The 26,935-nt window shown below is 42.3% G+C and overlaps 3 protein-coding genes across 3 annotated transcripts; all 3 read right to left on the reverse strand.

The window, feature by feature from the left end:
• Positions 1-618: 618 nt before the first annotated feature.
• On the reverse strand, positions 619-2,535 carry LOC133913527 (indole-3-glycerol phosphate lyase, chloroplastic-like). The gene is made up of 6 exons (XM_062356700.1): positions 2,125-2,535; positions 1,889-2,035; positions 1,531-1,782; positions 1,283-1,438; positions 1,136-1,195; positions 619-1,032 (listed from the first exon to the last, which is right to left on the reverse strand). The coding sequence occupies exons 1-6, from the start codon at positions 2,341-2,343 to the stop codon at positions 898-900; spliced, it is 969 nt and encodes a 322-aa protein (XP_062212684.1). The 5' UTR covers positions 2,344-2,535; the 3' UTR covers positions 619-897.
• Positions 2,536-10,518: 7,983 nt separating this feature from the next.
• LOC133913528 (indole-3-glycerol phosphate lyase, chloroplastic-like) lies at positions 10,519-12,481 on the reverse strand. Its single transcript, XM_062356701.1, has 6 exons — positions 12,062-12,481; positions 11,826-11,972; positions 11,468-11,719; positions 11,220-11,375; positions 11,073-11,132; positions 10,519-10,969 (listed from the first exon to the last, which is right to left on the reverse strand). Exons 1-6 carry the CDS (start codon positions 12,278-12,280, stop codon positions 10,835-10,837), a joined length of 969 nt encoding a protein of 322 aa, XP_062212685.1. The 5' UTR covers positions 12,281-12,481; the 3' UTR covers positions 10,519-10,834.
• An 8,552-nt stretch (positions 12,482-21,033) lies between these two features.
• On the reverse strand, positions 21,034-22,963 carry LOC133913529 (indole-3-glycerol phosphate lyase, chloroplastic-like). Its single transcript, XM_062356702.1, has 6 exons — positions 22,536-22,963; positions 22,305-22,451; positions 21,947-22,198; positions 21,699-21,854; positions 21,552-21,611; positions 21,034-21,447 (listed from the first exon to the last, which is right to left on the reverse strand). Exons 1-6 carry the CDS (start codon positions 22,767-22,769, stop codon positions 21,313-21,315), a joined length of 984 nt encoding a protein of 327 aa, XP_062212686.1. The 5' UTR covers positions 22,770-22,963; the 3' UTR covers positions 21,034-21,312.
• Between the last annotated feature and the right edge of the window lie 3,972 nt (positions 22,964-26,935).

Raw genomic sequence — 26,935 nt, forward strand, 5'->3', positions numbered from 1 at the left:
GTGACCGCCACAGCAATCAATCAATCAATCAACGCATATCAGAAAGGAACCAGCAAACAATCAGAAAGCATGCTGATTTGCGTGAAAAACACGCACCCAACACCTGGTTTGGGTGGAGCGTCGTCATCAACAGACACATCCACAGCCTGAAAGAAAGAATGCTGAGCAAAATGGATGGTTCGTCTTCTCGTCAGAGCTTCCTCGCCGGCTGGTGGTCCGTCACTCGTCGGAATCGCCTCCAACACTGGAGACAAACACGGAACACAGAGAGCTGTGCACGGGAGAGCAAAAGATTTGTTAGAACCTCACTGTTTGGAGCATCGTCTACAGTTTCTCCATCTAAAGGAGAACCATTAGCAACAACGCCATCAGAGAGGGATTAGAAGAGGCAAAATGCCCCCAAGCAACCACATCGCTATGAGCATATACAAAGGCTGAATATGTACACTTGCCGCCGAATACCGGTTCCCCTCCCCATCCGGCGCCTAGGAGGCTGCCGAAGGAGAGGGTGAACCAGGAAGAACATCGCTGGATCGAACTTGTCGCCTTTTTCGTCTCTAACGGTACGTAGAGAGAGGGGTAGAAGGGCTGAGTACTAAGCAATATGAATGAGCGCAGTTTGCAGTATCATGAATCCAGTATTTTTACTGTTGACTTGTTACAACAGTTACAAGCCAACTAGCTTCATCCTGCCAGATTGGTTATTTCTAATGTACACGGTAATGATCTAGTGATGAAGATCTAATCGTTGAGTAGTGAGATACAAATAAACAATAATTCCGGCTAGGACTAGGGTACATCTTTCTGCAGGGTCAAAATAAAGGCAGCCTCAGTTTACTGATCACCGCGCTTTATTACGTGATCCGATGAATTTACTGGTCCTGCAGTATCTGCATATCATGGCAGTGCATTCTTCATGCTCCTGGCATAGTTCTCTAGCCTTCTCAAGCCTTCTTTTGGAGAAGATGCTTCACCTAACTGCCTCACCATGGCACTGCCAATGATCACCCCATCTGCACCCCACTCTGCAATCTGTGTCCATTTACAATTGATGAAGTTGAATTTTTGCAGTTAAAAATGTTAAGCAGCTTGTCAGCTCTTAAGGAAGAGTTTTAGTTGGTGGTGATTTTTTTACCTGCTTTACATGCTCAGGTTTGGATATGCCAAAGCCAACAGCCACAGGTTTGTCAGTGGCCTGCAGACAGCAAAACAAACTAGCTTAGTAACTGACAGTCAGTTGAGCAGCACTCTTGACTCTTCACTTCTCCAGCAAAACACATACCTGTTTAACCTCCTGAATCAGAGACTGAACACGCGAGTTCACGTTTGCGCGGGGGCCCGTAACTCCATTGACGCTCACCAGATAAACAAATCCTTCTGAAGCTTTCGTGATCTCCTTCATCCTCTCTGCTGGTGTAGCTGGTGTTGTCAGCAGTACCTGCATGAAGCCATTGTTCATGTCAGACAAAAGCTTTCTTAATTTCCTTCATGCTCATGCTTGATGAGGTATGAATAAATGGACCTACGTACCAGCTCGAGGCTGTTCTTCATGGCTTCACTCCTGAGAGCACACGTGGGCACATAAGGGAGATCAGGCACTATAAGACCGTGTACGCCGGCTTCTTTGACGGCGGCGGCGAATTCGGCGATCCCTCGCCGCACGATGGGGTTGAAGTAGGAGTAGAGCACCACCGGGCAGGACAGCTCCGGGGTCACCTCCTTGAGCATCTCCAGCACGCCGTCCGGGGTCACGCCGCCCGCCAGCGCCCGCGCCGTCGAAGCCTGCAGATGATCAGTTGAGCGCATGCATCGTCAAACTAAGTCGTTCATGCGCGCGCGCTCATGCATGCCAAGCTGAGTGATCATGTGGCTAGCTAGGTGTGCGTGCCTGGATGATCGGCCCGTCGGCGCTGGGGTCGGAGAAGGGCATGCCGAGCTCGATGACGTCGGCGCCGCAGGCGTCCAGGAGCCGCAGCGCCTCCGCCGTCGTCGTCAGGTCGGGGTCGCCGGCGGTGATGTACGGGATGAACGCCGTCTGCTCACGGCACACCAAAGGTTCGGTTAATATCCGTACACGTACGGGAACCGACATACGATACGACAGACGTTCACACAACCACGCACCTTGCCCTTCGCCCTGAGCCTGGACAATGTCTGCGACACAGGCAGGCATCGCTTGCCGGCGGGCTTGGCCGGCGGCGGGGCTGACGAAGCCACCGCAACCGCAGCCCTCCTCCGCCCCGGCACCGGCGCCACCGCCGCAGCCCGCCTCGGGAGCGGCGACGACTGAACCGCCGGGGAAGACGACGGGGACGGAGATGCTGTCTTGAGAGCGAAAGCCATGTCGATCGCTAGCTCAGTTACCTGCACCGGTGTCGATCGGTAGGTGGGACTGTTGCCTGATCGATCGATCGGTTGGATCTTATCTACTCTGGCTTGCAAGCTACCAGCGGCTGTGCTGTGATCGGAAGCTCACACTACTAGCTGCTTCGTTCTCGAATGCTAGAAAGCTCGGGGCTTCTTGTTGCAAGGATGGGGTGCTTCTGCCCACGTTTATATAGCGGCAGCGACACGGGATGAATTTGCCCGCGTGTTAGTAACTGTGTGCGCGTCGGTTCAGATGCATGCACTGCACTGTGGATAAATTATTCACGCGAAAAACGTTGGTGCCTACCGGTCGTCCCATGTTCCGTGGTGCTAACGTTATGTCCAACTGATTTCTTTCGCGATCTGGAATCCTTTCGTGAAGAAATTTACATTTCTTTCATCGTTTTAACGGTTTCACTTTAAGATTCTTTTAATGAGAAAATTTTCAATATTATTCTATACAGGACCGAATTATCTCTCATTCCTTTTTACAAATCCCTTCGAAAAAAAATGCTGAAGATAAGAAAAAATAAAGAAAATATATCAAGGAAGTGTATCAGAAAGGGAATGAAGTAAAGAGAAAATGGTTAAGATGATCTAATGTGCTATATACATACTCTACATTCTATATATATTTTTAATTTTATAGGTATTTTTTTATCTATTTTCTATTTTTATCTCATTTTTATCTATTTTTTTATATTTTTTAATTTTATAGTTATTTTTTATTTTATCAAGCCGGCTATACCGACGAACCACCCGTTTACCGTTAGACCGCTCGTGTTCCCGTGCCCGCCAGACCACCGAACCGCAATCGTGCATGAGTCGACCCGGCACGACACGGTGGCCAACAAGACGTGCCATGAGCTAAGAGAAAGGCACGCGGACCATTCAAACTGAGCCACTCGAATCGTGCTAAGGCGGGCCCATATTGGATCGGCCTGAGTGACCTATTTAGCTATCTCTGATGGCTCCTACTCTGCCACGGCCAGGGACCCTAAACCTTGGAAGACCAGCGGGTGATTCTTCACTCACTGTCAACTGAAACTTGCGCAGCAACAAGACGATTTGAGCAATAGACTTGCCAATAACGCGTACTCGTCATTTAAAAACCCGCGCTACGCTTGTATATATCAAGTTTACTCCGAGCTCGAATCTTGAACCACAACTATAGGCTCATTTCAGCTCGAGCTTGGCATGTTGACAGCTCTGCTAGCTTAGCGTCTCTAGGAGGTACATGAATTAGACTACATCTGCCTGTGTCCTGTAGGTGCATGTGGACTTTTAGTTACCGATTATTTCTAGATCAAGTACGACTTTCGTAGCTAGGACTAGTAGCTAGTAAACCTGTCATGCGAGTTGACATGTTTGATCAAGTACGATGTTGCTTGTGCGTGCAACATGTGCTCGCCGTCCCCCTTCCATGAAATTTTTTACGATGGTCTCAGATGAATTTAGGTTATTTATTTTTTATTGATTGACCTAGATTAGTTAGAATGCTACATATTATCTAGATATAGTATGAATAGTATATGAGAAAAGTATATGTATTAGAAAAGTATTTTTGGAAAACAAGAAATGGCATAGTAGTTATATCGTGCAAATTCATAGGTTGAATGTATGGACTGCCCGAATGGTGAGAACTGGCCCGGCCCATTTCATTTCACACATTTCGTCTCCCGTGACTAGGGTTGAGCGGAGATGGTGGCTCGATTTGCGGGCAAGGTGGCATCAGGAGTGGGCGAAGTCGGCGACACCAGGAGTGAGTGAAGCTGGCGGTAGGATAGGTCGACGAAGGCGGAGCTAGGAGCACCTACGCGGCGCTCCACACCTCCTGCATGCCGCCCAGCATGTATAGATTCCCCTCGGCTGCGGGTTGCGATGCGGAGGGAGGCAGTTGTGGCACCCTAACGTCGGTGTCGTCTCCTCCGACCCCGTCTGGCGCCCTAACGCACGACGGGGGCGAGACGCGTGGCAAGCGGCACGGCCGAGGCGTGCGGCAGGGTGAAAGGTCGTGGTGCCAAGCGGTCTTTTGCCGATGCAGATATGTCCGTCTTCAGCTCTCGGATTCCATTCACAATCTGCACGAGATCTTATCCGGCAGAATATTCGCTCTATTTGCCAAGGTTTGTGGGATTAGGTTGGGCCAGGTAATCTGACATGAACAAAACTACTCTGATCTATTTTTTTGCACTGCCAATTTGTGTGCTTATAGACCATACTTAATTTTGAGCAGATTGTGTTGAGATTTCTCGAGAGCAGAAAGGAGAACAAACCGAGGATTCGATTATGCTTTAGGGGTAAGCCTGTACTTGACACTAAACACAGATGACCTATATTAGGAAAACCAATGCTGTAAGAATGATTTTTTTACACGAAAACAATGGTTTAGGGGATGAGTTGCAGATACAATGAAGCAACAATTTACATCACTATGATAAGCCTTATGGTATGGTGCTTTTCCCTACACATGTCTAGTAACTTACTATGGCCATATTCATCGAGGACTCAAGATGACCTTGAGATTATGTGTGAGAACAAGTAAGATGGATGGTTGAGCACCTTAAGTCATGATGGATTTGTCAAAACTCAAAAGAAAAATTACAGGATTTGTATTAACTCAAAAGAAAAATTACAGAGATTTGTCAAAACTAAAAACTAGGAAGCTGAGCCATATTAATAGCGTGACTTATATTATAATAATTTTTAATTAAAATTTAGTGTTTTTAGTTTTTATCAGATTTGTGTCATTTAATTACAAAATGTATAAAAGATAAAATTATTTTAGTGGAAAAAAAATATTTATACTCTAAATTTATACTTGAATTGTATATATGTGTTGGCTCTATTCTTATATGTTTTGATCAACAGTCATAATTGTACTTCAGTTGTAGGTATTCTAATAAAAATCAAAATATATTTGTATTATTTTCGTGATGTGCCCTGCCTGCTGCCTGGCTGATACGATGACCTTGAGCTACACGGTGTTTCTTAATCTATTATCTGAGTAAAAAATTTAACCTAGACCATTAGATGTTCGTAATAATGAGTGGTCTAGATCAGATTAATATGGTAATTTTGTGGTCTTGAGAGCGAATAGCTCTCCTTTTTCCTCTCAAATATTGGAATCTTTATTTAGATGTTTTGCTTCTCAAACCGTATGGAAATCGAACGTCTAATTTTCCATATCTTTTAATTTAGAATTTATCTATTTATTAATTATATTTGATATAGGCTCAGTGGTTTAATTTAGACTATTAGATGTTCATAATAATGAGTGATCTGGATTTTTTTTTCTTTTTTTCAGATTAATGTCGTAATTTCGTGGACTTGAGAGTGAACGTGGTATAGCAAGGTGGCCCACCTAATAGCATAGTTAGCCTCGCTGCAATATTTTGTCACAGTACATTTGATTAAAAATAATTTTTATATGTCTTTATGAGGTTAGTGTCATTTAGTTGTAAAACGCATAAAATGAGGAGAAGAGATAAAAAATTAGAAGAAGAGATAAAAAAATATGTTACTGGAAAAGAATTTATTTATGCTTTACGGTTGTACTCGAATTATATATATGTATTAGTTCGATCCATATACACTTTGATCAACTGCTAAAATCGTATGTCAGATGTAAGTAGTCCAACCTAAATTAGAATAGATTTGTCTTGTCTGCGTGTTGTGTATTACCTGTTGTCTATTTGATGCACCGACCGTTAGCTACACATTGCTTTTAAATATATTATCTTAGTAACAATTTTGATTTTTTTTCATTATTTTTAGTATGAATTTTAGTTATTGATTAATTGTATTTTACATAGACTCTTTATTTAGGTATTTGATTTTTATAATAATTTTTTTCTAATACTATATTTGACATGACTCCTTTTTTCTATTCTAACACTAGTTTTAATTAATTTTTATTTTATTTTATTTTAACTCTTTATTTAAATATTTTGTTTGCCAAACCATATGGAAATCAAACTATTAATTTCCCATAATTTCTAATTCCGAATTTAGATATCTATTAATTGTATTTGATATGGACTCTTTAGTTTTCAAATTTAGTTATTTATTGATCGTATTTGATACGGACTCTACGATTAAATCTAGATAGTTAGATGTTCATAATAATGATTGATCTTGATTTTTTTTTTCCAGATTTACATGGTAATTCTGTGGATTTGAGAGCAACCGTATAGCTTATTTTTCCTCTCAAATATTAAGATAATAGATTTCAAGATGAACTTGTAAAAGATCCACAAATTCCTTTTATTTTCTGGAGAACGTTACACGTGTTTCGTTAAGGTTTGAACTATATCTGACCATAATTCTCATGGTGGAGTCCCAATCTGAACTAAACTTCGAACATCTTTAACAAGGTTTACCAACATCGAAACACCCCGTTTGCTGGCCAAAACAAATAAGTGCACTATTGGACATAACCTGTGGGTAAAGACAAGCTTGCTGTCTCCTTTTGTTCCTCTGCTCGAGGCCCTTCCGTTTCTGCATGACCATTTTTAGTGCTGGAAGATAAGCCTGAACTCAATAAGCTACTTGCGCTCACTTGAATGGTAAAGGGTAAAAATTTGAGCCGAATTCGAACATGCACATAGCTTATCAAACTTGACAAGACTAGTTGGCATCATTTCTCTTAGACTTGGGCCTAGTTGAGCTGAACTTTTTCGAGCTTATCCCATAATCAGTCCTCGTGCCAAACTTATATTACCGAGCTTATCTGTTCCGAGTTCGAGATGTCACCACGCATAATATATATGCATATCCATTAAAACTCGAATGTTCCTCCAGTGTTAAGCTTACTAGAGCCAAGATTCTTATAGAATTTAAAATTTATAAGATAAAATAAAGTAGTTTATATATTTATTTTTAGTTTAAAATAAGAAAAAATATTTTAACTAAAGACCCTCAAATTACTTACGACCAAATTCTAAAAATTTGTAGAGCTAAAAATAATCTGTTTAAGAATTTTTAAGTTAGATATATGTCCATCAAATCTTACAAATACTATAACTTTTGTTACTGATAATAGTAGACATTTCTATGTTGCCACCGATGGAAATTAGGAGGGCAGTGATAGCCCTGAAATGGCCTCCGAGGCCAACTCCAACAGGAGCGGCATCGACGGGCCGTATCACTATACCGACGATTTTGCTTCTCTTTCCATCCCGCATACGTCTCCAACGGAGGAGGCAAAGTTGCTTTTTTCGGTGCTACAGGGAAGTAGTGGCAGCTCGGATGGGCAAATTTGCTGATGCAAAAAGTAGTTCGTATCACTGTTTACAGAATATGCGTGTAGGTTCGAGGGGAGAAGTAGAGTAATAAAAAGTAAGAAATATGATACCTGTTGAAGATTAAAAAAAATATAATTTCTTTTGACAATTCTCTCTCTTCTAGATGGATCGTTGCGTCAGTGGACCGCTTGCCATCTCATCTTGCCTTGCATCTGTGCAACGTTGAAGATGACCAGTTTGTTTCATCATGCTCTGAAGGCGAACGAGTAAAGCCTAGGGCGGTAAGCTTGGTGAGGAGCGAAGCATGGGTTGGAGGATTGATCCTGGTTCGCGGACACGCACGAGCATGGGCTTGATCCATGGTTTGCGGACACGCACGAAGCATGTGGCTTGATTCTACGGTGGAGTTCAGCCGAGCGGGATCTATATATCCCCGCACATAGTCCCAGACCTTCAATAAAAATCCTATAAATAGGATAGCACTGTTAAAAAAAATTGTCACTGAAGAGGACATGGAACAATGGGCCAGGGCCCCTGCCATCCTGAGCAACAAACTTACCGATCAGTCTCTGTGCCCAGCCCCGCACAATGTTGCACGATCAGAACACCGGAGGGGAGGAGGCCATGCGAGAACCACCCAGCTGGAGCTGGGACAACGCGGGAATTCATGGGACTCATGTGGGGATTTGTTCATAATTCATCAATTGTTTGCGAGTCGCAGCAACTTCAAGGCAACGGAGACAAACTTCCATAGACGACTATGAGACCATTTTGGCACTCTGAAAAAGATGGAGATATTGGAAGAAACTGATGCAAACAGGCTAGCAATGCTAGCGCATATACACTCATTGTTTATCGCCAAACCAGTACTCCATCCCATCGTAAACACATATCGTTTCTTTAAAAAATCGATTAAACCTTTAAAACTTTGACTAACAATAACTTTTAAATATTTCATTTAAAAATCATAAAAATTATATGCGTAGATTTATCTTAAAAATACTTTCACAATATCCTAAATTCAATAAATTTTTAAAATATATTCTAAAAGAAAATAGCATATATTTATTTAAAAAAATACTTTCATAATATTATAAATTCAATGAATTTTTTCATGCCTATTGCCATGGCTCCATGCCTCCTCACCGACCAAAAGCTTAGAAGAGACAAGTGCCCAAGGCGAGTAGTAAAGATCCTACCCAATCTAACAAGGGGGCACCAGAACTTTCATAAGCCACAAGCGTTAGCGACCTATACCAAGATTGGTCGAGACACTTCAAAATCGATCGAATCACATCAGTTGTTAACCTTGCCAGAGTTAGGAGAAAGCAAGACTGCTGACATCAGCTTCGGATCCACCAAAATTGATGTCCTAAAACCATAATCCGCCAGCGACAGCCTCTGAACCGGCACTACCAAGCGCAAATCTAGGTACATCAACGATGCAAAGAACAAATAAACGGCTGCCGGTGTTAGAACCAACGACCTGGCACGGGAACAACCCAAACAAGGGGACTACACCATCATCCAACCCAATAGCATATTGGCTAGGGGCTAGGATATGTTTATTTTAACTATAGATTATAAAAAACAGTTTGTAAATTATAGATTGTGAAAAACTATATTGTGAAAGCTATATTATAAAAATAAAATTGTATAATCTGCAGAAGATAGTAAAAAATATATTGTTAGATTGTTACAATCTAGAAGATAAATTGTATGATCCAATTTTTATAATCTATTATGTTTATTTTAACTTACAAATTATGATTATAAACCGAAACAAATCCTTTAACACCCTCACCTGGCAGTGGGCCCCTCAATTCACGCCAACACTATTCTGTCAGCCTCTTCTCTTATAAACTTTACACACCGACGCCATCTTCAGACAAATTATTGGATAACGTCAGAGCTTCCTTGCCGGCTAGTGGTCCGTCACAGCTTGGCACAGAAACTGATGCGTAAGTTTGTTGTTCAAAAGCAGAGAGAATTAAACTTTATAGGATTATATTTCATAAAAGATCATTTTTTAATAATATGCACATCTACTCTTTTTTCTCTCTTTAGTTCAGCTATTAAACTACCAGATAAATAATATAAATAAAAATCTACAAAGATTTTTTTATAAAATCTTATTAAATTTGCTTCCAGGCATGGAATGGAGACGGCGAGCACGTATTGCACGCGCAAGCAGCATCGTACTGTTTGGAGAACGACGACCACCGTACCGTACGTGGACTAATGGAGTGACCCTAGCCCTTGTGTGGCAAGGCAATGTCGTTGTGTTACCAAGCGGCATCCACATCAGAGGCCATTTCAGGGTGACCGCCACAGCAATCAATCAATCAATCAACGCATATCAGAAAGGAACCAGCAAACAATCAGAAAGCATGCTGATTTGCGTGAAAAACACGCACCCAACACCTGGTTTGGGTGGAGCGTCGTCATCAACAGACACATCCACAGCCTGAAAGAAAGAATGCTGAGCAAAATGGATGGTTCGTCTTCTCGTCAGAGCTTCCTCGCCGGCTGGTGGTCCGTCACTCGTCGGAATCGCCTCCAACACTGGAGACAAACACGGAACACAGAGAGCTGTGCACGGGAGAGCAAAAGATTTGTTAGAACCTCACTGTTTGGAGCATCGTCTACAGTTTCTCCATCTAAAGGAGAACCATTAGCAACAACGCCATCAGAGAGGGATTAGAAGAGGCAAAATGCCCCCAAGCAACCACATCGCTATGAGCATATACGAGGGCTAAATATGTACACTTGCCGCCGAATACCGGTTCCCCTCCCCATCCGGCGCCTAGGAGGCTGCCGAAGGAGAGGGAGAACCAGGAAGAACATCACTGGATCGAACTTGTCGTCTTTTTTTTGTGTCTCACGGCAAGTAGAGAGAGGGGTAGAAATGTCGAGTACTAAGCAATATGCATAAGCGCAGTTTGCAGTACCATGGATCCTATATTTTTACTGTTGACTTATTACAACAGTTACAAGACAACTAGCTTCATCCTGCCAGATTGGTTATTTCTAATGTACACGGTAATGATCTAGTGATGAAGATCTAATCTTTGAGTAGTGAGATACAAATAAACAATAATTCCGGCTGACTACGGTACATCTTTCTGCAGGGCCAAAAGAAAGGCAGCTTCAGTTTACTGGTCGCCGCGTTTTATTACGTGATCCGATGAATTTAGTACTGGTCCTGCAGTATCTGCATATCATGGCAGTGCATTCTTCATGCTCCTGACATAATTCTCTAGCCTTCTCAAGCCTTCTTTGGGAGAAGATGCTTCACCTAACTGCTTCACCATGGCACTGCCAATGATCACCCCATCTGCACCCCACTCTGCAATCTGTGTCCATTTACAATTGATGAAGTCGAATTTTTGCAGTTAAAAATGTTAAGCAGATTGTCAGCTCTTAAGAAAGAGTTTTAGTTGGTGGTGATTTTTTTACCTGCTTTACATGCTCAGGTTTGGATATGCCAAAGCCAACAGCCACAGGTTTGTCAGTGGCCTGCAGACAGCAACACAAGCTAGCTTAGTAACTGACAGTCAGTTGAGCAGCACTCTTGACTCTTCACTTCTCCAGCAAAACACATACCTGTTTAACCTCCTGAATCAGAGGCTGAACACGCGAGTTCACGTTTGCGCGGGGGCCCGTAACTCCATTGACGCTCACCAGATAAACAAATCCTTCTGAAGCTTTCGTGATCTCCTTCATCCTCTCTGCTGGTGTAGCTGGTGTTGTCAGCAGTACCTGCATGAAGCCATTGTTCATGTCAGACAAAAGCTTTCTTAATTTCCTTCATGCTCATGCTTGATGGGGTATGAATAAATGGACCTACGTACCAGCTCGAGGCTGTTCTTCATGGCTTCACTCCTGAGAGCACACGTGGGCATATAAGGAAGATCAGGCACTATAAGACCGTGTACGCCGGCTTGTTTGACTGCGGCGGCGAAGTCGGCGATCCCTCGCCGCACGATGGGGTTGAAGTAGGAGTAGAGCACCACCGGGCAGGACAGCTCCGGGGTCACCTCCTTGAGCATCTCCAGCACGCCGTCCGGGGTCACGCCGCCCGCCAGCGCCCGCGCCGTCGAAGCCTGCAGATGATCAGTTGAGCGCATGCATCGTCAAACCAAGTCGTTCATGCGCGCGCGCTCATGCATGCCAAGCTGAGTGATCATGTGGCTAGCTAGGTGTGCGTGCCTGGATGATCGGCCCGTCGGCGCTGGGGTCGGAGAAGGGCATGCCGAGCTCGATGACGTCGGCGCCGCAGGCGTCCAGGAGCCGCAGCGCCTCCGCCGTCGTCGTCAGGTCGGGGTCGCCGGCGGTGATGTACGGGATGAACGCCGTCTGCTCACGGCACATCAAAGGTTCAGTTAATATCCGTACACGTACGGGAACCGACATACGATACGACAGACGTTCACACAACCACGCACCTTGCCCTTCGCCCTGAGCCTGGACAATGTCTGCGACACAGGCAGGCATCGCTTGCCGGCGGGCTTGGCCGGCGCCGGGGCTGACGAAGCCACCGCAACCGCAGCCCTCCTCCGCCCCGGCACCGGCGCCACCGCCGCAGCCCGCCTCGGGAGCGGCGACGACTGAACCGCCGGGGAAGACGACGGGGACGGAGATGCTGTCTTGAGAGCGAAAGCCATGTCGATCGCTAGCTCAGTTACCTGCACCGGTGTCGATCGGTAGGTGGGACTGTTGCCTGATCGATCGATCGGTTGGATCTTATCTACTCTGGCTTGCAAGCTACCAGCGGCTGTGCTGTGATCGGAAGCTCACACTACTAGCTGCTTCGTTCTCGAATGCTAGAAAGCTTGGGGCTTCTTGTTGCAAGGATGGGGTGCTTCTGCCCACGTTTATATAGCGGCAGCGACACGGGATGAATTTGCCGGCGTGTTAGTAACTGTGTGCGCGTCGGTTCAGATGCATGCACTGCACTGTGGATAAATTATTCAAGCGAAAAACGTTGGTGCCTACCGGTCGTCCCATGTTCCGTGGCGCTAACGTCATGTCCAACTAATTTGTTTCGCGATCTGGAATCCTTTCGTGAAGAATTTATGTTTTTTTCGTCGTTTTAACGGTTTCACTTCAAGATTCTTTTTATGAGAAAATTTTCAATATTATTCCCTACAGGATGAAATTATCTCTCATTTCTTTTTACAAATCTTTTCGAAAAAAAGCTGCTGAAGATAAGGAAAAAAAATATGAACAAGGAAAGAAATTAGAAAGGAATGAAATGAAGAGAAAATGGTTAAGATAGTCTAATGTGCTATATACATACTCTACTTTCTATATATATTTTTAATTTTGTAGGTATTTTTTTTATCTATTTTCTATTTTTATCTCATTTTTATCTATTTTCTATATATTTTTTAATTTTTTACTTATTTTTTATTTTATTAGACCGGCTGTGTCGACGAACCACCCGTGTGCCATTAGATCGTCCGTGGTGCCGTGCCCGCCGTGCCTGTCGTGCCTGCCAGGTCGGCTGAGCTACCGAACCGCAATCGTGCATAAGGCGACCTAACGCAGCATGGTGGCCAACAGACCATGCCGTTTGACAAGAGAAAGGCACGCGGACTAATACGGCACATCCGGTTGCAGTAGTCAGACCATTCAGACCGAGCCACTCGAATCGTGCTAAGTCGGGCCTATTTAGCTATCTATGATGGCTCCTACTCTGCCACGGCCAGGGACCCTAAACCTTGGAAGACCAGCGGGTGATTCTTCACTCACTGCCGACTGAAACTTGCGCAGCAACAAGACGATTTGAGCAATAGACTTGCCAATAACGCGTACTCGTCATTTAAAAACCCGCGCTACGCTTGTATATATATCAAGTTTACTCCGAGCTCGAATCTTGAACCACAATTATAGGCTCATTTCAGCTCGAGCTTGGCATGTTGACAGCTCTGCTAGCTTAGCGTCTCTAGGAGGTACATGAATTAGACTACATCTGCCTCTGTCCTGTAGGTGCATGTGGACTTTTAGTTACCGATTATTTCTAGATCAAGTACGACTTTCGTTGCTAGGACTAGTAGCTAGTAAACCTGTCATGTGAGTTGACATGTTTGATCAAGTACGATGTTGCTTCTGCGTGCAACATGTGCTCGGCGTCCCCCTTCCATAAATTTTTTTATCGATGGTCTCAGATGAATTTGGGTTATTTATTTTTTATTGAATGATTTAGATTAGTTAGAATACTACATATTATCTAGATATAGTATGAGTAGTATATGAAAGGAGTATATGTATTAGAATGATATTTTTGGGGAAAGAAGAAATAGCATAATAGTTATATCGTACAAATTCATAGGTTGAATATATGGACTGCCCGAATGGTGAGAACTGGCCCGGCCCATTCCATTTCACACATTTCGTCTCCCATGACTAGGGTTGAGCGGAGATGGTGGCTAGATTTGCGGGCAAGGTGGCACCAGGAGTGGGCGAAGCCGGCGACGACAGGAGTGAGCGAAGCTGGCGGCAGGATAGGTCGACGAAGGCGGAGCTAGGAGCACCTACGCGGCGCTCCACACCTCCTGCATGCCGCCCAGCATGTATAGATTCCCCTCGGCTGCGGGTTGCGATGCGAAGGGAGGCGGTCGTGGCACCCTAACGTCGGTGTCGTCTCCTCCGACCCCGTCTAGCGCCCTAACGCACGACGGGGGCGAGACGTGCGGCAAGCGGCGGGGCCGAGGCGTGCGACAGGGTGAAGGGTCGTGGTGCCAAGCGGTCTTTTGCCAATGCAGGTATGTCCATCTTCAGCTCTCGGATTCCATTCATAGTTTGCACGAGATCTTATCCAGCGGAATATTCGCTCTATTTGCCAAGGTTTGTGGGATTAGGTTGGACCAGGTAATCTGACATGAACAAAACTACTCTGATCTGTTTTTTTGCACTGCTAATTTGTGTGCTTATAGACCGTACTTAATTTTGAGCAGATTGTGTTGAGATTTCTCGAGAGCAGAAAGGAGAACAGAACCGAGGATTCGATTATGCTTTAGGGGTAAGCCTGTACTTGACACTAAACACAGATGACCTATATTAGGAAAACCAATGCTGTAAGAATGGTTTTTTTACACGAAAACAATGGTTTAGGGGATGAGTTGCAGGATACAATGAAGCAGCAATTTACATCACTATGATAAGCCTTATGGTATGGTGCTTTTCCCTACACATGTCTAGTAACTTATTATGGCCATATTCATCGAGGACTCAAGATGACCTTGAGATTATGTGTGATAACAAGTAAGATGGATGGTTGAGCACCTTAAGTCATGATGGATTTGTCAAAACTCAAAAGAAAAATTACAGGATTTGTATTAACTCAAAAGAAAAATTACAGAGATTTGTCAAAACTAAAAACTAGGAAGCTGAGCCATATTAATAGCGTGATTTATATTATAATAATTTTTAATTAAAATTTAGTGTTTTTAGTTTTTATCAGATTAGTGTCATTTAATTACAAAATGTATAAAAGATAAAATTATTTTAGTGGAAGAAAAAAATATTTATACTCTAAATTTATACTTGAATTGTCTATATGTGTTGGCTCTATTCTTATATGTTTTGATCAACAGTCATAATTGTACTTCAGTTGTAGGTATCCTAATAAAAATCAAAATATATTTGTATTGTTTTCATGATGTGCCCTGCCTGCTGCCTGGCTGATACGATGACATTGAGCTACACGGTGTTTCTTAATCTATTATCTGAGTAAAAAATTTAAAAAATTTCATTATTTTTTATTATAAGTTTTAGTTATTGATTAATTGTATTTTATATGGACTCTTATTTAGATATTTGATTTTTATAATAATTGATTTTTTAAGAATATATTTGCTATGGATCCTTCTTCTTTTATTACAACCCCAATTTTAATAATTATTTATTTTATTTTATTTAGACTCTTTATTTAGATGTTTTTCTTTCCAAAATCGTATGGAAATCAAACTGCTAATTTTCCATATCTTTTATTCCGAATTTACCTATTTAATAATCATATTTGATATAGACTTTTTATTTAACCTAGACCATAGATGCTCGTAATAATAAGTGGTCTAGATCAGATTAACATGGTAATTTTGTGGTCGTGAGAGCGAATAGTGCTCCTTTTTCCTCTCAAATATTGGAATCTCTATTTAGATGTTTTGCTTCTCAAACTGTATGGAAATCGAACGGCTAATTTTCCATATCTTTTAATTTAAAATTTATCTATGTATTAATTATGTTTGATATAGGCTCAGTGGTTTAATTTAGACTGTTAGATGTTTATAATAATGAGTGATCTGGATTTTTTTTTCTTTTTTTCAGGTTAATGTCGTAATTCCGTGGACTTGAGAGTGAACGTGGTATAGCAAGGTGGCCCACCTAATAGCATAGTTAGCCTCGCTGTAATATTTTTGTCACAGTACATTTGATTAAAAATAATTTTTTATATGTCTTTATGAGGTTAGTGTCATTTAGTTGTAAAACGCATAAAATTAGGAGAAGAGATAAAAAAAATTAGAAGAAGAGATAAAAAAATATGTTACTGGAAAAGAATTTATTTATGCTTTACGGTTGTACTCAAATTATATATATGTATTAGTTCGATCCATATACACTTTGATCAACTGCTAAAATCGTATGTCAGATATAAGTAGTCCAACCTAAATTAGAATAGATTTGTCTTGCCTGCGTGTTGTGTATTACGTGTTGTCTACTTGATGCGCCAACCGTTAGCTACACATTGCTTTTAAATATATTATCTTAGTAACATTTTTGATTTTTTTTTCATTATTTTTAGTATGAATTTTAGTTATTGATTAATTGTATTTTACATAGACTCTTTATTTAGGTATTTGATTTTTATAATAATTTTTTTCTAATACTATATTTGACATGACTCCTTTTTTCTATTCTAACCCTAGTTTTAATTAATTTTTATTTTATTTTATTTTAACTCTTTATTTAAATATTTTGTTTGCCAAACCATATGGAAATCAAACTATTAATTTCCCATAATTTCTAATTCCGAATTTAGATATCTATTAATTGTATTTGATATGGACTCTTTAGTTTTCAAATTTAGTTATTTATTGATCGTATTTGATACGGACTCTACGATTAAATCTAGATAGTTAGATGTTCATAACAATGATTGATCTTGATTTTTTTCCCCAGATTTACATGGTAATTCTGTGGATTTGAGAGCAACCGTATAGCTTATTTTTCCTCTCAAATATTAAGATAATAGATTTCAAGATGAACTTGTAAAAGATCCACAAATTCCTTTTATTTTCTGGAGAACGTTACACGTGTTTCGTTAAGGTTTGAACTATATCTGACCATAATTCTCATGGTTGAGTCCCAATCTGAACTAAACTTCGAACATCTTTAACAAGGTTTACCAACATCGAAACACCCCGTTTGCTGGCCAAAACAAATAAGTGCATTATTGGACATAACCTGTGGGTAAAGACAAGCTTGCTGTCTCCTTTTGTTCCTCTGCTCGAGGCCCTTCCGTTTCTGCATGACCATTTTTAGTGCTGGAAGATAAGCCTGAACTCAATAAGCTACTTGCGCTCACTTGAATGGTAAAGGGTAAACATTTGAGCCGAATTCGAACATGTACATAGCTTATCAAACTTGACAAGACTAGTTGGCATCATTTCTCTTAGACTTGGGCCTAGTTGAGCTGAACTTTTTCGAGCTTATCCCATAATCAGTACTCGTGCCAAACTTATATTACCGAGCTTATCTGTTCCGAGTTCGAGATGTCACCACGCATAATATATATGCATATCCATTAAAACTCGAATGTTCCTCCAGTGTTAAGCTTACAAGAGCCAAGATTCTTATAGAATTTAAAATTTATAAGATATAATAAAGTAGTTTAAATATTTATTTTTAGTTTAAAATAAGAAAAAATATTTTAACTAAAGACCCTCAAATTACTTACGGCCAACTTCTAAAAATTTGTATCGCTAAAAATAATCTGTTTAAATTTTTTTAAGTTAAATATCTGCCCAACAAATCTTACAAATACTATAACTTCTATTACTGATAACAGTAGACCTTCCTATGTTGCCACCGATGGAAAGTTAGGAGGGCAGCGATAGCCTTGAAATGGCCTCTGAGGCCAGCTCCACCAGGAGCGGCATCTACGGGCCGTATTACTGTGCCGACGATTTTGCTTCTCTTATCATCCCGCATCCGTCTCAAGCAAAAGAGGCAAAGTTGCTTTTTTCGGTGCTACAGGGAAGCAGTGGCAGCCGGGATAGGTAAATTTGCTGATGCAAAAAGTAGTTCATATCACTGTTTACAGAGTATGCGTGTAGATTTGAGGAGAGAAGTAGAGTAATAGAAGGTAGAAAATCTAGTACCTGCTGAAAATTAAAAAAATATGAAATTATAATAGTGTTAGAAGATACTATAATAATATTATAAAAAAATATATTTTTAACTACCTGTTGTCTCACACGGACACCGTCGGCATCTGGTGACACAACAAGCACACGGTCCCGCCACTCCAGGGAAGCAAAGGCCCAGGCCTCGGTTCACGTACGGTACGGTCTGGCCGTCGTTCTCCCAACAGTCCGCGTCCATCATTCCATGCATACTTTCTGTTCCCCTCTCTCTCTCCTCTCTCTATCTCTGCCCTAGATTTTTCTTTTGACTTCTCTCTCTTCTAGATGGATCGTTGCGTCAGTGGACCACTTGCCATCTCATCTTGCCTTGCATCTGTGCAACGCTGAAGATGACCAGTTTGTTTCATCATGCGTTCCGAATCTGTGGCTGAAGGCGAACGAGCAAAGCCTAGGGCGGTAAGCTCGGTGAGGAGCGAAGCATGGGTTGGAGGATCGATCCTGGTTCGCGGACACGCACGAGCATGGGCTTGATTCTACAGTGGAGTTCGAGCTGAGCGGGATCCATCCCCAGGCCTTTGATAAAAATCATATAGAGTAGATAGGATAGCACTGTTAAAAAAGTTGTCACTGAAGAGGACATGGAACAATGGGCCGGGGCCCCTGCCATCCTTAACAACAAACTTACCGATCAGTCTCTGTGACAAGCCCCGCACAATGTTGCACGATCAGAACACCGGAGGGGAGGAGGCCATGCGAGAACCACCCAGCCGGAGCTGGGACAACGCGGGAATTCATGGGACTCATGTGGGGATTTGTTCATAATTCATCAATTGTTTGCGAGTCGCAGCAACTTCAAGGCAACGGAGACAAACTTCCATAGACGACTATAAGACCATTTTGGCACTCTGAAAAAGATGGAGATATTGGAACAAACTGATGCAAACAGGCTAGCAATGCTAGCGCATATACACTCATTGTTTATCACCAAACCAGTACTCCATCCCATCATAAACACATATCGTTTCTTTAAAAATTCGATTAAACCTTTAAAACTTTGACTAACAATAACTTTTAAATATTTCATTTAAAAACCATAAAAATTATATGCGTAGATTTATCTTAAAAAATACATTCACAATATCCTAAATTCAATAATTTTTAAAATATATTCTAATAGAAAATAGTGTATATTTATTTTAAAAGTACTTTCATAATATTATAAAATTCAATGAATTTTTTCATACCAATTGCCATGCCTGCATGCCTCCTCACCGAGCAAAAGCTTAGAAGAGACAAGTGCCGAGGCGAGTAGTAAAGATCCTACCCAATCTAACAAGAGGGCACAGAACTTTGGTAAGCCACAAGGGTTAGCGACCTGTCCCAAGATTGGTCGAGACGCTTTAAAATTGATTGAAGCACATCGGTTGTAACCTTGCCAGAGTTAGGAGAAAGCAAGACTGCTGACATCAGCTTCGGATCCACCAAAATTGATGTCCTAAAACCATAATCCGCCAGCGACAGCCTCTGAACCGGCACCACCAAGCGCAAATCTAGGTACATCAACGATGCAAAGAACAAATAAACGGCTGCCGGTGTTAGAACCAACGACCTGGCACCGAAACAACCCAAACAAGGGGACTACACCATCATCCAACCCAATAGCATATTGGCTAGGAGCTAGATATGTTTGTTTAACTATAGATTAAAAAAAACAGTTTGTAAATTATAGATTGTGAAAAACTATATTGTGGAAGCTATATTATAAAAATAAAATTGTATAATCTGTAGAAGATAGTGAAAAACAGATGGTTAGATTGTTATAATTAAAAAATAAATTATATGATCCAATTTTTATAATCTAGTCTGTTTATTTTAACTTACAGATTATTATTATAAACCAAAACAATTCTTTAACACCCTCACCTGGCCGTGGGCCCCTCAACTCACGCCAATACTATTCTGTCAGCCCCTTCTCTTATAAACTTTACACACCGACACCATCTTCAGACAAATTGTTGGATAACGTCAGAGCTTCCTTGCCGGCTAGTTGTCCGTCACAGCTGGGCACAGAAACTGATGCGTAAGTTTGTTGTTCAAAAGCAAAGAGAATTTTTTTATAGGATTATATTTCACAAAAGATCTTTTTTTAATGATATACATATCTACTTTTTCTTTTTTCTATTTAGTTCAGCCATTAAACAACAAAATAAATAATATAAATAAAGTTTTACGAATTTTTTTATAAAATTTGCTTCCGAGGTAAAGAATGGAGACAGCAAGCAAATATTGCACGCGCAAGCAGCATCGTACTGTTTGGAGAACGACGACCACCGTACCGTACGTGGACTAGCGGAGTGACCCTGGCCCTTGTGTGGCAGGGCAATGTCGGTTGTGTTACCAAGCGGCATCCACATCAGAGGCCATTTCAGGGTGACCGCCACAGCAATCAATCAATCAATCAACGCATATCAGAAAGGAACCAGCAAACAATCAGAAAGCATGCTGATTGCGTGAAAAACACGCACCCAACACCTGGTTTGGGTGGAGCGTCGTCATCAACAGACACATCCACAGCCTGAAAGAAAGAATGCTGAGCAAAATGGATGGTTCGTCTTCTCGTCAGAGCTTCCTCGCCGGCTGGTGGTCCGTCACTCGTCGGAATCGCCTCCAACACTGGAGACAAACACGGAACACAGAGAGCTGTGCGCGGGAGAGCAAAAGATCTGTTAGAATCTCACTGTTTGGAGCATCGTCTGCAGCTTCTCCATCTAAAGGAGAACCATTAGCAACAACGCCATCAGAGAGGGATTAGAAGAGGTAAAATGCCCCCAAGCAACCACATCGCTATGAGCATATACGAAGGCTGAATATGTACACTTGCCGCCGAATACCGGTTCCCCTCCCCATCCGGCGCCTAGGAGGCTGCCGAAGGAGAGGGAGAACCAGGAAGAACATCGCTGGATCGAACTTGTCGCCTTTTTCGTCTCTAACGGTACGTAGAGAGAGGGGTAGAAGGGCTGAGTACTAAGCAATATGAATGAGCGCAGTTTGCAGTATCATGAATCCAGTATTTTTACTGTTGACTTGTTACAACAGTTACAAGCCAACTAGCTTCATCCTGCCAGATTGGTTATTTCTAATGTACACGGTAATGATCTAGTGATGAAGATCTAATCGTTGTGTAGTGAGATACAAATAAACAATAATTCCGGCTAGGACTAGGGTACATCTTTCTGCAGGGTCAAAATAAAGGCAGCCTCAGTTTACTGATCGCCACGCTTTATTACGTGATCCGATGAATTTACTGGTCCTGCAGTATCTGCATATCATGGCAGTGCATTCTTTATGCTCCCGGCATAGTTCTCTAGCTTTCTCAAGCCTTCTTCGGGAGAAGATGCTTCACCTAACTGCCTCACCATGGCACTACCAATGATCACCCCATCTGCACCCCACTCTGCAATCTGTGTCCATTTACAATTGATGAAGTCGAATTTTTGCAGTTAAAAATGTTAAAGCAGCTTGTCAGCTCTTAAGGAAGAGTTTTAGTTGGTGGTGATTTTTTTACCTGCTTTACATGCTCAGGTTTGGATATGCCAAAGCCAACAGCCACAGGTTTGTCAGTGGCCTGCAGACAGCAAAACAAGCTAGCTTAGTAACTGACAGTCAGTTGAGCAGCACTCTTGACTCTTCACTTCTCCAGCAAAACACATACCTGTTTAACCTCCTGAATCAGAGACTGAACACGCGAGTTCACGTTTGCGCGGGGGCCCGTAACTCCATTGACGCTCACCAGATAAACAAATCCTTCTGAAGCTTTCGTGATCTCCTTCATCCTCTCTGCTGGTGTAGCTGGTGTTGTCAGCAGTACCTGCATGAAGCCATTGTTCATGTCAGACAAAAGCTTTCTTAATTTCCTTCATGCTCATGCTTGATGAGGTATGAATAAATGGACCTACGTACCAGCTCGAGGCTGTTCTTCATGGCTTCACTCCTGAGAGCACACGTGGGCACATAAGGGAGATCAGGCACTATAAGACCGTGTACGCCGGCTTCTTTGACGGCGGCGGCGAATTCGGCGATCCCTCGCCGCACGATGGGGTTGAAGTAGGAGTAGAGCACCACCGGGCAGGACAGCTCCGGGGTCACCTCCTTGAGCATCTCCAGCACGCCGTCCGGGGTCACGCCGCCCGCCAGCGCCCGCGCCGTCGAAGCCTGCAGATGATCAGTTGAGCGCATGCATCGTCAAACCAAGTCGTTCATGCGCGCGCGCTCATGCATGCCAAGCTGAGTGATCATGTGGCTAGCTAGGTGTGCGTGCCTGGATGATCGGCCCGTCGGCGCTGGGGTCGGAGAAGGGCATGCCGAGCTCGATGACGTCGGCGCCGCAGGCGTCCAGGAGCCGCAGCGCCTCCGCCGTCGTCGTCAGGTCGGGGTCGCCGGCGGTGATGTACGGGATGAACGCCGTCTGCTCACGGCACATCAAAGGTTCAGTTAATATCCGTACACGTACGGGAACCGACATACGACAGACGTTCACACAACCACGCACCTTGCCCTTCGCCCTGAGCCTGGACAATGTCTGCGACACAGGCAGGCATCGCTTGCCGGCGGGCTTGGCCGGCGCCGGGGCTGACGAAGCCACCGCAACCGCCCTGACGGCAGCCACAGCCCTCCTCCGCTCCGGCACCGGCGCCACCGCCGCAGCCCGCCTCGGGAGCGGCGACGACTGAACCGCCGGGGAAGACGACAGGGACGGAGATGCTGTCTTGAGAGCGAAAGCCATGTCGATCGCTAGCTCAGTTACCTGCACCGGTGTCGATCGGTAGGTGGGACTGTTGCCTGATCGATCGATCGGTTGGATCTTATCTACTCTGGTTTGCAAGCTACCAGCGGCTGTGCTGTGATCGGAAGCTCACACTACTAGCTGCTTCGTTCTCGAATGCTAGAAAGCTTGGGGCTTCTTGTTGCACGGATGGGGTGCTTCTGCCCACGTTTATATAGCGGCAGCGACACGGGATGAATTTGCCCGCGTGTTAGTAACTGTGTGCGCGTCGGTTCAGATGCATGCACTGCACTGTGGATAAATTATTCACGCGAAAAACGTTGGTGCCTACCGGTCGTCCCATGTTCCGTGGTGCTAATATCATGTCCAATTGATTCCTTCCGCCTCTGAATTTTTTCAGGAAGAGCTCTTCAGTGTTTTTTTTCCATGAGAGGATTTTTAATACTATTCTCTCAAGATGGAATTATCTCTTCTTTCACTTTACAAATTTTTTCGAAAGAAAGCTGTTGAATATGGAAAAATAAATGGAATAGTAACGGGGAAAAGAATCAGGAAGAAAACAAAATAAAGAGAAAATAGTTGAGGATGGTCTAATGTGCTACATACATCTCTATTTTCTATATATATATATATATATATAATTTTGTAGTTATTTTTTTTTATCTATTTTCTATTTTTAATCTTATTTTTATCTATTTTCTATATATATATTTTTAATTTTGTAGCTATTTTTTATTTTATCGGACTGGCTGTGCCGACGGACCACCCGTGTGCCGTTGGATCATCCGTGGCGTCGTACCCGACGTGTCTGTCATACCCGCCGGACCTACTGTGCCGCCAAACTGCAATCGTGCCTGAGCCGACCCGGCACGATACGGTGACCGACGGGTCGTGCCGTGGGCCGAGAGGAAGGCACACGGACTGACACAGCACAACCCATTATAGTAGTCGTGTCGTTTGAACTAGGCCATTCGGACCGTGCCAAGGCGAGCTCGTGTCAAACCGATCCGAGTGGTCTATTTGACTATCTCTGATGGCTCCTACTCTGCCATGGCCAGAGGACACTAAACCTTGGAGGACCAGCGGGTGATTCTTCACTCATTGTCGACTGAAACTTGCGCAGCAACAAGACGATTTGAGCAATAGACTTGCCAATAACGCGTACTCGTCATTTAAGTACCCGCGCTACGCTTGTATATATCAAGGTTACTCCGAGCTCGAATCTTGAACCACAACTATAGGCTCATTTCAGCTCGAGCTTGGCATGTTGACAGCTCTGCCTAGCGTCTCTAGGAGGTACATGAATTAGACTATATCTGCCTCTGTCCTGTAGGTGCATGTGGACTTTTAGTTACCGATTATTTCTAGATCAAATACGACTTTCGTTGCTAGGACTACTTAGCTGGTAAATTTTACGGTGGCCTAAGAGGAATTTGGGTTATCTATTTTTAGATCGGATGATTTAGATTATTATATATTATCTAGATGTAGTATTAGTAGTATATGAGAGGAGTATAAGTATTAGAAGGGTATTTTTTAAGAAAAAAGAAATGATATGGTAGTTATATTGTGCAAATTCATAGGTTGGATGTATGGACTGCCCGAATAGTGAGAACCGGCCCGGCTCATTCCATTTCACACATTTCGTCTCCCGTGACTAAGGTTCAACCTACTTGTTAGGCCCCAATAAATCCAGTATCTGAATGGTACGTAGCCTGGCGTTGACAATGCACAAGTACCAATGGGATTTGTCGATATTCATTGGGAAAAAGAGCTGTAGCAAGCAAGATGTAAGTTGTTGTTGGTAGAAACAGTACAGAATCAATAGGGAGGGTGGTTGCAGTTACCATATCATGTTTGTGATACTTTTTTTATCCTTGTGACAATCCATTCTCTATCAGAGTCAGTGTAAGTTAGGAAACGTGCAGCATATGTATCAACAAGGTACGCCCTCCCATTGGCCCTAACTTGTAGCCGTTTGCCATCGTCTAGGCAGTATATGTACGCATTCATGATCTATACGCAAATAACAATCCACTTTAGATGATATGTTAATATTTGCATAAGAATAATATATATAGGTTTAGTTACTTGGTCATCCAGCCATTTGTCCTTGTGAAAAAGAATTTCCAGAGTATTTCTTGTTATGACAATATTTTTGATATGCACCAATTTTTCATTATCTGTCGAGGACTTGATGTATTCAATAGTAGGAGTATCTTATTCAATGCACTTAAAATCAGCATCTGCAAGTTAGGATGGAAAATAGTTAGATTTTGAACTTATGCAGGGAATTAATATAATTGAAACTGGTCATACTTTTGGCACGTATAGTGGCTACGTTGGCTTGTTCTGGGTATAGTAAATAAAGTCACCATCCTTGTCATGTATTGGTTTGTGTTGCCTTTTTGATGGAGACCTTAATCGATTTGCATCGTGTGGGTCTGTTGGCTATTTCTTCCGTTTGCGAGTAGCCTATAAGAGGTATTGTTGGTATATATTGCTGCAAAAAAATAGTTTTTAACAAGATGGGATAGGACAATACCTTTGTTTGCGATGATTTGTTGTTAGTTTTCTTCCCATGTGCTTTGTTTTGATTAAGACCAAATTCGTCGTCTGCAAACATGTCCGGCGCTGGTTGCTTGTCGGTGTTGCCTGTCTCTTGTTGTTTGCTAACCTGCAATGATGAATTCTTTAATGTACGAATTAGGAATGGTTGCACATACATATACAAGTAATTCGAAGTAAAACATGAAGGGACTCACTATAAAATCTTTTATGAATTTAGTCAACAGTCTGTGTGTCAATTCAGATCATCTTGATGTCGATTCATATGTTTGTTGAACTTGTTGAATTATTTTCATGCCGTCATCAAACTTTTGTTCTAGTCGAAGAACCACTGTCATGCCATGGTGTGATCCTTGCATCATTGGACATGGTGATAAGAGGCAATATTTTATTTGTACTTGTAGGATATTAATAACACATACCTCGTCGTTGCTTCTGTGTGACTAGTGATTGTCAAATGGATCTGGGTATGGGAGTGGTCGCGTTATGTCATCAACAATTTGTTCCGAAAGTACCAAGATAAATTTGTTAGCAGCAACATAGATGACAAAATGAATTCGAATACAAGATATGTGTAGCGTGTTACCCTTCCTACTCCAAATCCATGCATCCGTTGAATTCTGTCTCGTCCGAGTGCTCGTGACTCATCCCAGTACTGAGAGAGTGGTTTTTTGCCTCCAGATGGGCGTATGGTTCTGTCAATATGAAGAACACTTACCTTTTCCCAATATCATACCTGCAGGCGATAAAAAAATACAACATGTAGTGTAAGCCAATTAGTTTGTATATGTTTGCATATGTGTGGGCTTACCTGAAGCAGATATAGGTTCCCCTCAAGATTGGTTTTTCGCTCCGTATACTTTTTAATACTCGATATCAAATTATGTAGAGTCAGGCTACATCAGTTTACGTTCTCTATATCTTTAACATTCTCGACTAGTCCGAGATACTTTGACCGGACATAAGGTTGAGTTGTAGGGCATAAAAGAATACCAATTATGTATATCACTGTTCTCCATAAGAAGTGTTCATCAGAGTCCTTGTCAGCACTGAAATATTCCTTTAATGCCGAAAAGCTGATATTATTTGTAACTTTCTCTTTATATATTTCATAGAGTTGAGGTATATTTCTCTTGGGATCTTCTGTAAATTCGTCCCTATTGGATGGCAAGCTAAGAATATGCTCTACATCCTCAAGTCAAATTTTTATCATGTTTCCTCTAATCACAAATTCTTCCGTCTTGAGGTCAAATGTGTCTGCAATGTCCTTGCACATTTTACGCCGAATGTCGATTGGTTTAACCTTACATAACTGATCGAAGCCCGATCCCTTTATTGCGTCAAGTTGATTCTCACTGAACGATTTGAATTGAGCGACAAGTTGATGGGGTGCACATTTCAATGTTCCATGTTTATCATAATGAAAACAGAGTAGCAAGTAATTAGAAATAGTTAATGGGTGCAGATCATAGCCCTTTGTCTGTAAACACAGTTTTGCCATGAAACTGTATCAAAACATAAATTTCTCTGTTTTCGCTTTTTGAAACATGAAAACTCAACTTGGGCACACAAAAATTTTAGAATATCACATTATGTAG

The sequence above is a fragment of the Phragmites australis genome, chromosome 3 (genome assembly GCF_958298935.1).
Source record: "Phragmites australis chromosome 3, lpPhrAust1.1, whole genome shotgun sequence".
Lineage (NCBI taxonomy): Eukaryota > Viridiplantae > Streptophyta > Magnoliopsida > Poales > Poaceae > Phragmites > Phragmites australis.